At 38.4% G+C, this 13,093-nt stretch overlaps 1 protein-coding gene across 1 annotated transcript in view; it reads left to right on the top strand.

The window, feature by feature from the left end:
* The window catches only part of LOC137644114 (outer dense fiber protein 2-like), a 101,045-nt gene extending 90,542 nt beyond the window's left edge, over window positions 1-10,503 (top strand). The window contains exons 9-10 of the mRNA XM_068377077.1: window positions 5,414-6,691; window positions 9,454-10,503. Of these exons, the coding sequence (XP_068233178.1) occupies window positions 5,414-6,691; window positions 9,454-10,188 (2,013 nt within the window). The 3' untranslated portion in view covers window positions 10,189-10,503. The remainder of the gene's footprint in view (window positions 1-5,413; window positions 6,692-9,453) is intronic.
* Window positions 10,504-13,093: the final 2,590 nt, after the last annotated feature.

Genomic DNA, 13,093 nt, shown 5'->3' on the forward strand with positions numbered 1-13,093 from the left:
AGCAGGGATTGTCCGTGGTTTGTAGTTTGTTCCGTGGCTCGTTGCTTTCCCTTCGAATTGCATCCACGTTGGTATGGCTTGTACTTGTGTTCTCAGAGCTCATCTGTATGGAGCGTAATGATGCCGTGGAGGCCGCAATGGCCTCGTATTCCCGACCTCTCTCTAGAACGTTGCTCACAGCATAGCCCTTCGGTTTAGTTAGGAGTTCTTTCCGAAATTCTTCGAATTGTGTTCGTAGTATGGTCATTTCGATAAGTCGTTCGTTGAGTTCTCTGTCTTCAAACTCGCACTTTGTCGCTTTTTCACGGAGTCTGGCCAGGAATTGACTGATTGTTTCAGCAGGTTTCTGTTTGGTATTTGCAAATTCGAGGCGGTGAACTCGGAAATTTATTTTCACCGTTGCATCAACCTCACTTTCAATAAGCCTCCATATGTTCTGCGGCACACGTTGCTCCTGTTCAGTGAGGCCGCTCGCCAAGATACGCCTCATGCCCTCATCGCCGAGGGCAATTTTAATTTTAGTTGCTTGCTTGCCCGGGTCTGTGACTTCCTGGTCTTCGAGGTATAAGTTCATGCGCGCCTTGAATGCACGAAACGACTCTGCCAGGGGCTGGTGAGCCCAGTCCATACTTGGGCATTTAGGCTGGGCCATGATTGGATTTGGTTTCGAGTGTTACACAATAGATAGATAGTGATTGGATTAGTAACACAGTTTACGGTTCACAAAGAGACATATAATGAGAGTATGGAAATCACTACAAAAATTTGTCACTGGTAGCCGGCACGGTTTTCAGTTTTGTTTACACTGCTGAATGTACGTTGTTGTTTGGCTCATTTTGTGAAGTAGTGCGCGGATAACAATGGCCAAAATACTTGTAAGTAATCTATTCACAACTTTCTTCACTATTCTCACTGTAATCACGGTGCACTAATGTCCATTCTATGCCATATTCTGACGATATAAGTTATGTCCGGTTGTTATCTGGGCCGGTATGACAGTCTTTGTTCAGTTGCCGTTGGGTGAAAATGGCGTCATCTGCGGCCACTGGTAATAAACTTGTGCTGATTATGAGTCCTCTTCTCAGTTATTACGGACAGGAGAGGTATGTAAAGTGTCTCTATGGTCCGGGTTTGTTGATGGAATGGCGTGGGGTGCGTTACCACGCTGCCACCATGATATAATATGCAAGAGGTTGCAGTGATTAAAAGACAGGTCTTGATGGCTTGGGTGCTAGGTAGAGACTGCCCTTTATTCATAGCTACATGGGACTACATGATACCACAAGATCCCTTTCAGCTCCTACGATCAAGGGTTACAGAAGTATGTTGGCAGCGGTTTTCCGCCACAGAGGCTTGGATCTTTCCACCAACAAAGATCTACAGGACCTCCCTAGGTCTTTTGAGACCTCAAAGGAACGTCGGTTGTCCACTCCAGGCTGGAATCTAGACGTGGTCCTAAGGTTCCTTATGTCATCAAGATTTGAACCTCTCCAATCAGCCTCTTTTTAGGACCTCACATTAAAAACTCTTTTCCTCGTGTGCTTGACAACAGCTAAAAGAGTAAGTGAGATCCACGCCTTCAGCAGGATCATTGTTTTCACATCTGAAACGGCTACATGTTCCTTGCAGCTCGGTTTTTGCTAAACGAGCTTCCTTCACGTCCTTGGCCTAAGTCGTTCGAGATCCCAAGCCTGTCCAACTTGGTGGGGAATGATCTGAAGAGAGTACTTTGCCCAGTTAGAGCTCTTAGGTACTATCTAAAAAGGTCTTAACCTTTACAAGGACAATCAGAAGCCTTATAGTGTGCTATCAAGAAACCTTCTTTTCCAAGTTCTAAGAACTCAGTTTCTTACTATTCAGGCTTCTGATTAGAGAAACACATTCTCATCTGAAGGAAGAAGACCTTGCTTTGCTGAAGGTAAGGACACATGAAGTGGGAGCTGTGGCTACTTCAGTGGCCTTCAAACAGAGCCATTCTCTGCAGAGTGTTATGGATGCAACCTATTGGAGAAGCAAGTCAGTGTTCGCATCATTCTATCTCAAAGATGTCCAGTCTCTTTACGAGTACTGCTACACCCTGGGACCATTCGTAGCAACGAATGCAGTAGTAGGCGAGGGCTCAGCCACTACATTCCCATAATCCCATAACCTTTTAACCTTTCTCTTGAATACTTTTTATGGGTTGTACGGTCGGCTAAGAAGCCTTCCACATCCTTGTTGATTTGGCGGGTGGTCAATTCTTTCTTGAGAAGCGCCGAGGTTAAAGGTTGTGATGAGGTCCTTTAGTATGGGTTGCAGCCCTGTATACTTTAGCACCTTTGAGTTGATTCAGCCTCCCAAGAGGAACGCTGCGCTCAGTAAGGAAGACGATCTTATTAAAGGCAGAGTAACGGTTCAAGTCGACTTCCTTACCAGGTACTTATTATTTCATTGTTATTGTGGATAACTGATTATATGAAATACGGGATACTTAGCTATCCTTTAATCTTGTACACTGGTTTTCACCCACCCCCCTGGGTGTGAATCAGCTACATGATTATCGGGTAAGTTTAATATTGAAAAATGTTATTTTTATTAGTAAAATAAATTTTTGAATATACTTACCCGATAATCATGATTTAATCGACCCTCCCTTCCTCCCCATAGAGAACCAGTGGACCGAGGAATAATTGAGGAGGTGTCAACAAGAAGTACTTGAGTACCTGGCCACAGGTGGCGCTGGTAAGTACACCCCCTTCTAGTATTGTGATAGCTGGCGTATCCCTCCATAGAATTCTGTCGAGCAACGGAGTTGACAGCTACATGATTATCGGGTAAGTATATTCAAAAATTTATTTTACTAATAAAAATAACATTTTAATTATAAAATAAATTTTTGAATATACTTACCCGGTGAATATATAAATTAAAGGCCCCCCCTTCCTCCCCGATAGAGACCCAGAGGGATGAGAAGAATTGGAGCTGTTTACATGTATATGTGGTATCTGGCCGATAGTTGGCGCTGGTGGGCACACCCGCAACCTTCATAGCGATCGCTCGCGAGTTTTTGTGTTTTACTGTCGAGCCGCCGGAGGCGTCAGCTATTATATATTCACCGGGTAAGTATATTCAAAAATTTATTTTATAATTAAAATATCATTTTTCTAATTAAATGCATGACTATCCTTTTACCATGACATTAATATTCCAGTTGTAAACAGAATCATTGTTAGGGCTTAGCACACAAGAAATCGTACGATAAACTAACTTATATTTTTAAGCTATGATCTGATGCAATTTTTTCATCAAAGTATACAGTTTCTTAAATACAGTATACAGCATATATTTCAAACTTGAACTACCCAGTTTCCTCCTTGACCTAAATGCTCAAGTACTAATTAGGGGGTGTTCAGCTGCTGATTCTCATCTTAATTTGTTGGACAGAAATTTACGGTCTATTAAATTTCTTATTCCTGATCTAGATATTAATCTTTGGCACCGTCGTTCAATTAGTTCATTATGCATGTTGCATAAGATTTTTCATAACTCTGACCATCCTTTACATTCAGATCTCCCTGGTCAATTCTATCCTGTTCGTAATACTAGGCAGGCAGTTAATTCTAATAGCCAGGCCTTCTCCATCATGAGGCTCAATACTACACAGTATTCTAGAAGTTTTATTCCAGCTCTTACCAAGTTGTGGAATAATCTTCCTAATCGGGTAGTTGAATCAGTAGAACTTCAAAAGTTCAAAGTAGGAGCAAATGTTTTTATGATGACCAGGCTGACATGAGTCTTTTTATAGTTTATATATGACATATCTGTTTTTGACGTTGTTAATAGTTTATATAGGTCATATCTGTTTTGACACTGTTACTGTTTTTAGAATGATTTATTGTTAATTTATTCTCATCATTTATTTATTTCCTTTCCTCACTGGGCTATTTTTCCCTATTGGAGCCCTTGGGCTTATAGCATCTTGCTTTTCCAATTAGGGTTGTAGCTTGGCTAGTAATAATAATAATAATAATAATAATAATAATAATCTGCACCATTCAGTTGGCTTTAGCGTTGGCTAAACGAATGAATTAATTACAGGCGTAGTCAATTAAGCTAGGCTTTGGGAACATAGTATGATCTTGTCTCTTACCTCCCTTCAGGTCCAAAATATTTACAAGATTAAGTCTGCCTCAATTTTTGCTCATCCCTTCACTAAAAATGGATGAAGACAGTTCAGTAAATAACAGTTTTTTGTCCAGTAAGAGGCATACAGTTTTGTTTTAAAAAACCAATGTAAAAAAGGTAGTGTTCCTTATTTTCTCTGTGGGTTGAAGTCCATAAATGACCGCTTACCAAAGATACTCTGACATTCCCTGATAAAATTTGATCACAGAAGCATACAAGGAATTAGATCCAAAAAATCATCAATGCTTGAAAGTAAAAGTGTGTGATAATAGCATACCATGTAGGTGTTCGCAAAACATTATCTTAAAAAGCCAATCTACTGTAGAGGACTGTATTTTTATTTACTTTAGTAGACTGCATGGAATCCCATATTCCAAACCATTATTTAAACGGTTTATCAAAGTAAACTAGACAAGTAATCTAGACCAGGTTTGTAACCATAACCTTGTCGTATTACTTGTACTGATATTTGTCCTTCTCTCCCTCACTTGTGTCCCCATCTCCAACAGTGTTTGAGTCATCAATATGAACATCTAGGGAGATTCATAGAAATTATTAGAATTCTAATGACAGAATTTCTTATTTCTATATCATTATATATGCCCACCCTCCTCCCCATTGACTCATAATATAGAGAAGGGATAATGTTGACTTTGAAACTAAAAATTACATTTCCTAATCTGACAACCAAGGCTTTCTCCCATTTACTGCTAGAGGGCTTTATTCCTTTGTTAAGGCATTTATTACTTGAAGCAAAAGACAATGGGAAGATTTTTTTCATTTTTAAAATTTTACGGGTACGTGTTGATTAAACCAGGCTTCTGGAGAAGAAGCAATATAAACATCAGGTGAGTATAGGAATAAATGCTATTAAAAAATTCTTATACAGTATATATAAATACTGTATATCGTATGAATGGTATGCAGCATAATCAGGCATAATTTTGATAAATAAGTCCTTGTTTTCCTTTGCACCACTGATTATTGATGGCTCTGATAAGTAACGTCAAGCTTTTTATCTTCATATCGCTGTAAATCCTGTACTATATTTGATATGCTGATTAAAATCACTTGCTTACCAGCCTTTTCAAGCCAAAGTAAAAAGATTTCAATTAAGCATTATTAGATAAAGTATAAATGCTCAAGGTTTGGTAGAAAATATCTCATAAAAAATAGTATTGTCTACATGTTTTATATAGAATATAGTACTTTTTAGATTTGTTTCCCCTAATTTTTTCTCTCTTTCCAGATGTTGAAAAAGGATGGATATATTGCAGAATGTGAAGAGCGGTTACAAGCAATGGAGGCCTTAAAAGGAGAAAATCTTACACTCCATAAATCACTGAAAAGCACACACGAGAGAGCCACACAGCCTGATCCGAGAGATATAAGTACAGCATTAGAGGATGAGTGGATGAGGAGACTTGCAGAGACACGTGAGATGTATGAACGTGCCATTGAAGGATATCGTGATCAGCTACAAGAGGTGCATGAGAAATTACAAGAGACAGAACACAGTCATGCATCTCATATACAGGAACTGACACGTACAATTGATGAGCTAAAAAGAGGTGGTATATTGGGGGAAGCAACTGCTGGAAGAGCTGGTGGTCAGGATCATAGTAATAGGAGAATGGGAAATGAATATGACGATGTAAGAAGAGGATATGTAAGTGATGGGAATGAGAGAGTCTCCAGAACAATAACTATCAGTAAAGAAGATGGAGAAGTTAGAGATGCAGCTGACAGTGGAAAGGTTGGAAGAAACGGTACTAGAACATATGATATCACTGAAGAAAGAAGAGTTCAAAATGGAGAACCGGGTATCGGGGAGGAAGATGAAAATGATAGAACTGGGGTACTTGGAGAAAGAGGCAAAATGATAAATGGAAGGCATGCGACAAGACAGGAGCAAGATGGAGATAGGCAGCTAGTGGGAATGACTGAAGACTTGTCTGGGAGATCAGCTATTCATGGTAATTGTGCTGAAAGTGACAAAGTTTCAGTATCATCAAGTGAAGCATCAAAAAATTTTAAGACCCAGGAAGATTTTAAAGCAAAAAGAGAAGCAAATACAAGGAAAGTTATTAAAGTAACTGATACAGCCACACAGACTTCAACTGCTGAATTCCAAAATGGCGAAAATAAAAGTAACTATGAACGTGTTTATCATCAGGCAGATAGTCTAGGAGCTGAAGAAGAAATGCGAGAATCCAAAGAATATCTTGAGAGAGTAAATCACTTGGTCAAGAAACTTGAAAGTATGAAACTGAATGGTGAAGGGGCTGAAGAAATATTGTCTGTGATACGAGATACAATCAATGATTGTTTACATGAATGGCGGGAAAGCTTCCATCATCAAAAATCAGTACAAAAGGATAGTGCTGATGAAAACAAAGGATATTTAGAACTCCAGAGGAAACTACGTTCGAAGAGTAAACAATTAGAATCTAAACAGAAACAGTGTAAACTTCTTGAAGAACAAAATGCAAAACTTATACAGCAGTGCAGTAAGCTGGAAGCTCAGGTTAGTGAAGTTTAATGTCGCTAAAAGCAAAAAAGTAAGCCTGTCAGTGAGTAGTATTTTGTAATAATTAAGAATTTAATGACAACCTTAGATTTACGACTGTTGTTAGTCTGCTTTCTTATTCTTTTTATTATATTAAAACGATGCTTGGGTTATGTTGTTTTTGTTGATATTTTCAGCAGTTAAACAAATTTTTTTAAATTTTGTTTCAGCACAAGTGATAGATGTATTTGTGATAATGTTTTCTATAATCTTTTGTCAAGGATGTCAGGCAGCATCCAAAACTGTTATCATTCCAGGACAGCTGTTAACTTGGACATATTCTTGATGTATTACTGAACCCACCATCATCAACCTCATTACTTCTGTTCTTTCTTGTTACCCTGTAAGCTGAGGCTTTATTGTGTATGAATATCCAGAACACGACCGTTTTATAAAATTTAATGATATTCTTCATGTTTTGGCCAGCTCTTCCTATGCTGGCCTTTTTTGTCAGCAATATGCATATATTTAGTTCAACACAAACATATTGCAGTATTCTATAATTGCCTCAACTACAGCTGCAATAATCTCCAGACACTTCATGGAAGAAGAGGTTATTGTTCCTTCGCGAAATATAAACCATCATCCTTTAGGTAAGGAGTATGCTTTCAGCGTAAGCTTGATGACCATTGATCATGTTAACAAGCAGTTAAGCAACAGGTGGTAGTAGGATTGAGGAGCCCCGACCACTTACCAATCAAAGTTTCTTCATATATGTTTTCGGCCGCATCGAGTATAGACATACTGTACTGTACTGATGCGTCCTAAATTGAACTTCTCATTTACTTTTTCTCTCAGGAAGTGGATGCTGGCTGTTGATTGTTATGATGTGAAGTAAGACACTCGTACGTGGGAGGAGGGACTTAACATCCGGTTTTTGTTATACAGCTATAGTTCCACGCTCTCTTTATGCTCTAGCTAAGGGCATGTTTTTTCACAATCATCCCCGTCAGACGAGTGTAGGTCATGGCCTCCTTTGCTCTGTGAGGCATATGATTTGAGGAGGAGGAAGAGAGCTTTGCTTCTTCCTTCCGCTTATTAGGTGCGTTTATTATCGTCACTCTTAAACACCTAGCTCGATCCCCAGAAAATATGTGTCAGGAGCAAGGAGACCTCAGACCTACATCAGTGGGCTTTCAGTTTCTGGTAGGATGTGGGGTTCCCTAGTATTCACCACTCCCCATTAGATGCTGGAGGCTCTTCTCCGTTAGTGCTATCGCTGACGATGACTTTGACCTAAGTGGGTTTTGTCCTCCTTGGGTTTTTCAAGTAGTCTCCCCAGTGCCAGTGTCTTGGTGACACCAGTAGTGAAGGGTGTGGTTAGTGTGTCCCAAGTGATATCTGCAGTGGTTTCCCCACTCTGGAAGCACTGGGGCCCAAAGACATGTTCCCTGTTGCCAGGAAAAGGGGCTATTCCCCTTACATCTCTTCTAACCCAGTCATCCCTTACCATCCACCCCTTTCCCTTGTGTTTCACCCTGACCCTTGTGCCTGGGGCTTCCGCTCTCCTGTAAGTATGACTGCCTCTCCTCGTGACAGTGTTCCCTAGTGTTTTAGTTCTTGTTGGAGCAACCCCTATGGTTTCATCCTTATGGGGAGAGTTGTTGTCTAGGTCTCAGACTTCGACACCTCTGCTTGCAGAACCTTAGGGGAGGGTTGGAAAAAGGAAGAAACGTGTGTTCTTGTTCCTCCTCCTCTTCCTCGTTGTCCTCATTCATTTCCAAATCTGTTCACACTTCTAAGAAGTAGAGGAAGAAGTCTAGTCCTCTGTAGTTGTAGGAAGGGCTCCTTTCAACCACTTCACTCAGGGGAGATGGACAGCTCCAGCCCCCAAGGGGAAGTAGCCACGGGTCTGTGTTTCAGTCCTCTGGTCCAATACATGGGACCGGGGTAGCCAAGCAGGACTGATGTTAGGGCCCTGTGTCCCCACTTCCACAGGCTGATGCATGGGACCAGAACCTTGACCCCATGCCTCGGTCTCGGCCCTCGGGTCCCGGGCTATCTCGGCAGGCATTCGAGACAGGTATTATGGCACAGCGTTTCCGCTGATGTGCGGAGATGGTGCTGTGACCCAGTGTTACTGTATTAGTATCTTGCTTTTCGAACTAGGGTTGTAGCTTAGGTAGTAATAAAAATAATAATAATAATGGGGACCCTTAACTCACATGTTTGTGGAAGATGAGCCTGAGATTTTTATACGAGTTGGTTCTGGGATATAAGTAACCCCAAAATATGTAATTAGGATGTTGCCTTCTGAACTGATGTATGAAGTTTATTTTTCATGTCATTATAGATATTAAGACTCCCAGTTACAGTTAATGTACACAGGGTAACTATAGCTTCAGTGAAATAAGGCATTTATTGTGAGCTATTTGTATGAAAGATTTTCTCTTTAGATTTTATACTTGCTCTGCCTAATATTGGAGTGTTAAGTTTTCAAATGAAAAAGTGGAGCTTCGAAATGAAAATAACCTATAAAATTTTTGTTTACGAATATGTATTTGGTTTTAGGATTTTTTTAATAACTATTTTCTTTGATAGAAACTTTGGGTTTGGATTCCATAGATTGAATAATTAAAGGGGATAATGTATTTTATGTTCAGATATATGCCAGAATTAGTTGTTGACTATAATAAGTCTTTTTTTTTGCAGACTAGTATGTTTAGACAAATTTATTATAAATATATTCATTCTAAACTAAAGATCACACATCATTCCAGATTACTGCAGCTCAAGCTTCTGATCGACTGCTTATGCTCCAGGATTTGCCTCAGACATTACATAATACAGAACAAAAATTGTCAGAGTTTCAAGAAGCTTTTCAGAGAGCACAGGCAGAAAAGAGTTCTATGCAGGAACAAATAATGAATTTGAAGGAAAAGTTACTGAAGAAAGAAGCAAAAATAACAGCAGAACATGAAAAACTTATCTCAAAAGAAGAAGAAATTGAACAATTGCAAAAAGTCATTGCATCTCATAAACATCAAGATGGTGAGGGATCCAGGGAAGTTGCATTGTTGAGAGAACAGTTGTCAACAAAAGATGCAATATTAGAACATACTTCAGCCCAATTAGAGGAGAGGATTCGTGAGTGTGGTCGTTTATCTTCACAGATTGAACGACAGATGGCTCAAACGACTGAAGAAGCAAGGACAATTCAAGTTCGTTTAAGTGAACAAGAGAGTTCATCTCATAAGCAGTTAATAGAAGCACAGGCACTGGCTTCTCGTTACCAAGCACAGCTTTCTGTGCTACGTACTGAGAGGGATCATCATGAGAAATCATTGAAGCAGAACATTAGAAAACTGGAGGAACAAATAGATCAACTTCAACTAAAAAATTCAACCCTTCAGAGGCAGTTGAGCACAATCACCTCCACTTACCATAATATGTTTGCCTCTGTTGATATCAGCCCGTTAAATCCGCGCACCTTCGGTGATTCAGATGCCAAGTAATATGTCTTTTATTTGTTAACTTTTAATGTGTGATAAGGTGTTTTATTATAATGTGTGATAAAGTGTTTTATATAAAAAAGAACTTTGTGATAAGAGTTGTTGTGTACGTTATTGCTTTTTTATAGTTTTTGTCACTGAGTTACAGTACTGTGCACAGTATGTGTTTGAAGTGTTTTATGAAGCATTGTTTACTTTTATTTGTTGTTTGGAAGGATTTTAAACATATTTGCTTTGAAATATTTAATTTCCATCTCACAAATTAATTGTACAAACTTTATAGTAAATATAAAATGGATGTATAAATGTAGTGAACTATTTTACTATTATTTCGAGCCCTTTATGACAAAATTATTTTAGCTTAGTTGTGATTTTGTTTTATTGCTGGTAAACAGCTCAAGCTGCTGATTATTAGTTGTTTTAACAATCAGGACCTCACTTGAGAAATATTACCAATGACAGATTTCATTTGACTAGATAATAGTGCATGATGAAAAAATTCTAGATGTAGACTATACTCAAATGAGTATGACCCAAAAGAAAGGCATATTAAGACCTTTTTATGTCACTTATGCCTTTTATGAATTGAAACTAAGTTTAGAAACTGGAAAATTGCTACAGAATTGAAAAATTAGTTATTTCTCTGTTTTTTATATATATATATATATATATATATATATATATATATATATATATATATAAATATATATACTACTTACACGCTCAAGTGATAATTACCCTTCAGTTGTGGTATTGAATTTTACAATGCCACAACTCGAGTAACAAAAATTTAATATTTATGTGAGCTCCAACTTATTAGGTGTAAATGGCCTCTATAGTTATTCTTTTGGTTAAATTATTAAAACACAAAGAAAAAGAGTTAAGTAGGTGGGTCCTACTTGCAATTGATGGATTTATTTTAAAAAATTATGTTATGCAAAACTCAATTTGTTTTTAACTAACAAATCAATCACAATTTGAATCACCATTAAGATAGGAGATTGAGATGTTATGAGTCCCAACTTCTGTTAAGGTCTGAGGAATCGCATAGAACACTCAAATACAGAAAAGACTAAGATCTTGGTGATTTAAAGGATACTGTGACTAGTAAGGCCGAGAGAGAAGTAAGTTCATACTTTGTGAATCTTCAGGTGCTGAGATTAACCAACCACTCACAGATGTAAAAACTCATTCTTATAAATCAAGGCATGAACAACCTCATTTCTTGGTACCTTTGGGTAAAGTTTAGGAAAAGTTAACTATTACCTTCAGGTACTTATATATAGGATTGCTTTGATCTCAGTGTTCCTCTTGAAGACTGAAAATTGAGAGGCCCCCTCCTCTAATCATTATTACCCTAAACTGGACAGCTAAGATAGCCAGTTGGACACCATGGTCTTAAAGACATAACCTTTGTTGATTCCTTGACATAAAAATCTTGAAACCCTCTACTTTCAGTTTTGTCCTCTCAAGATGACAATAAGCCATCACTGGACAAAGGAAGAGTTTCTCTACATCAGACACTAAGGCCTGACTGGTAAATGGAAAGGTAGAGTAATCTTGACTCTGGATATTCAGAGTTTTGGCAATGAAGATGGAAGCAAAATATGGTTGGCTGAAAACTAAAGAGGGATAGGTTTGGTTGGATGGATTGTCCTACAAGGAAGCCATTTCACAAAGTACAGATAGAATTGAAGGTTCCTGGACATGGTCACCTACAAGCCACATTTTGATTATGGAAGCTAAGATCACTGTATCATTGGATTGCATATACCAACAGTTTCTAGAAACTAGCTCAAGTCTTAACACTTCAAATATTGGATTCAAATTCAATCATTTAAGGACACATTACAAAGATTATTTTGACAGAATAATTAGATAAATGTAATATTTGCAACTCTTTGAAGCATGGGATACAGAAAAGGAAGATTTTAGTGTTAATGACATACAGTACTGATATGTTTGATTGCGTTATATCTTATGGATGAACCAATTTTAGTATATAACCTGTTTTGCATTGTGATTTCATCACCGTAATTTTGATGAAGAAATCACACAGATGACTTGATGAAAAATGCAAATAAATCTGTGTACTTGTTTATGACAGTTAGAATAAACTCCATCAATTTATTAGTAATAAGATTACTATCCCTGGTCATCGGTTTAACAGAAACATCAGGACCAGTCACTGATGCCCCTGGAACAACATTCCAGGTCTTCACTTAAACATTTAACAGCAAACCTATTCATCAATGTAGCAGTTATTGGTGGAATAAATCGTCTGAACAGCATCTTGGCCACTGATTGATTTGGACCAGCAAAAACCAAAAACACTTGGAGCATTTATTGCAGTCCTTTGTACAGCAAAAACAGCAAGGTCTTGGAGCAGTGGCAGGAACATTCCCAAAGTAGCTATAGGAGCAGCAATAAACAACGTGAGCAATGTCTGACCCAATCATCAAATACCTTAAGGATAGGAGGATTGGAAACCTTAAGAACTTGAAGCAGTGCCGAAAGAGTTGGCATCAAATGAACAGGTAGTGGTCCACATACTAAGCAGATCCACACATTCAGCAGATGAGTACTTGAGTAGAAACAATGAGATCAAAGAGGAAGTTGAGGGTCGGTCATTGCTGAAGTTAGAGAAGCATTTGGGCAGGAAATCAGAGCAATCTACATTGTGCCATCGCTGGCAGCAGCATGCACTATCAAAAACAGTATTCACACTGATAAACAACAATACAGTAATTTATAAGTTGGAAATAAAAGGGATGACATAAAAGCTGCATTTATACTGCTGAATAGTACACAAAACGGATTTTGAGCAAAGCTAAAAATCTATTTTTGGGTGAGATGGCCATGTCGTCCTGATGGAAGGTTCCTTCAGTAGCTTCCTTAGGGGTTAAGG

Source organism: Palaemon carinicauda, chromosome 7, assembly GCF_036898095.1.
Source record: "Palaemon carinicauda isolate YSFRI2023 chromosome 7, ASM3689809v2, whole genome shotgun sequence".
Lineage (NCBI taxonomy): Eukaryota > Metazoa > Arthropoda > Malacostraca > Decapoda > Palaemonidae > Palaemon > Palaemon carinicauda.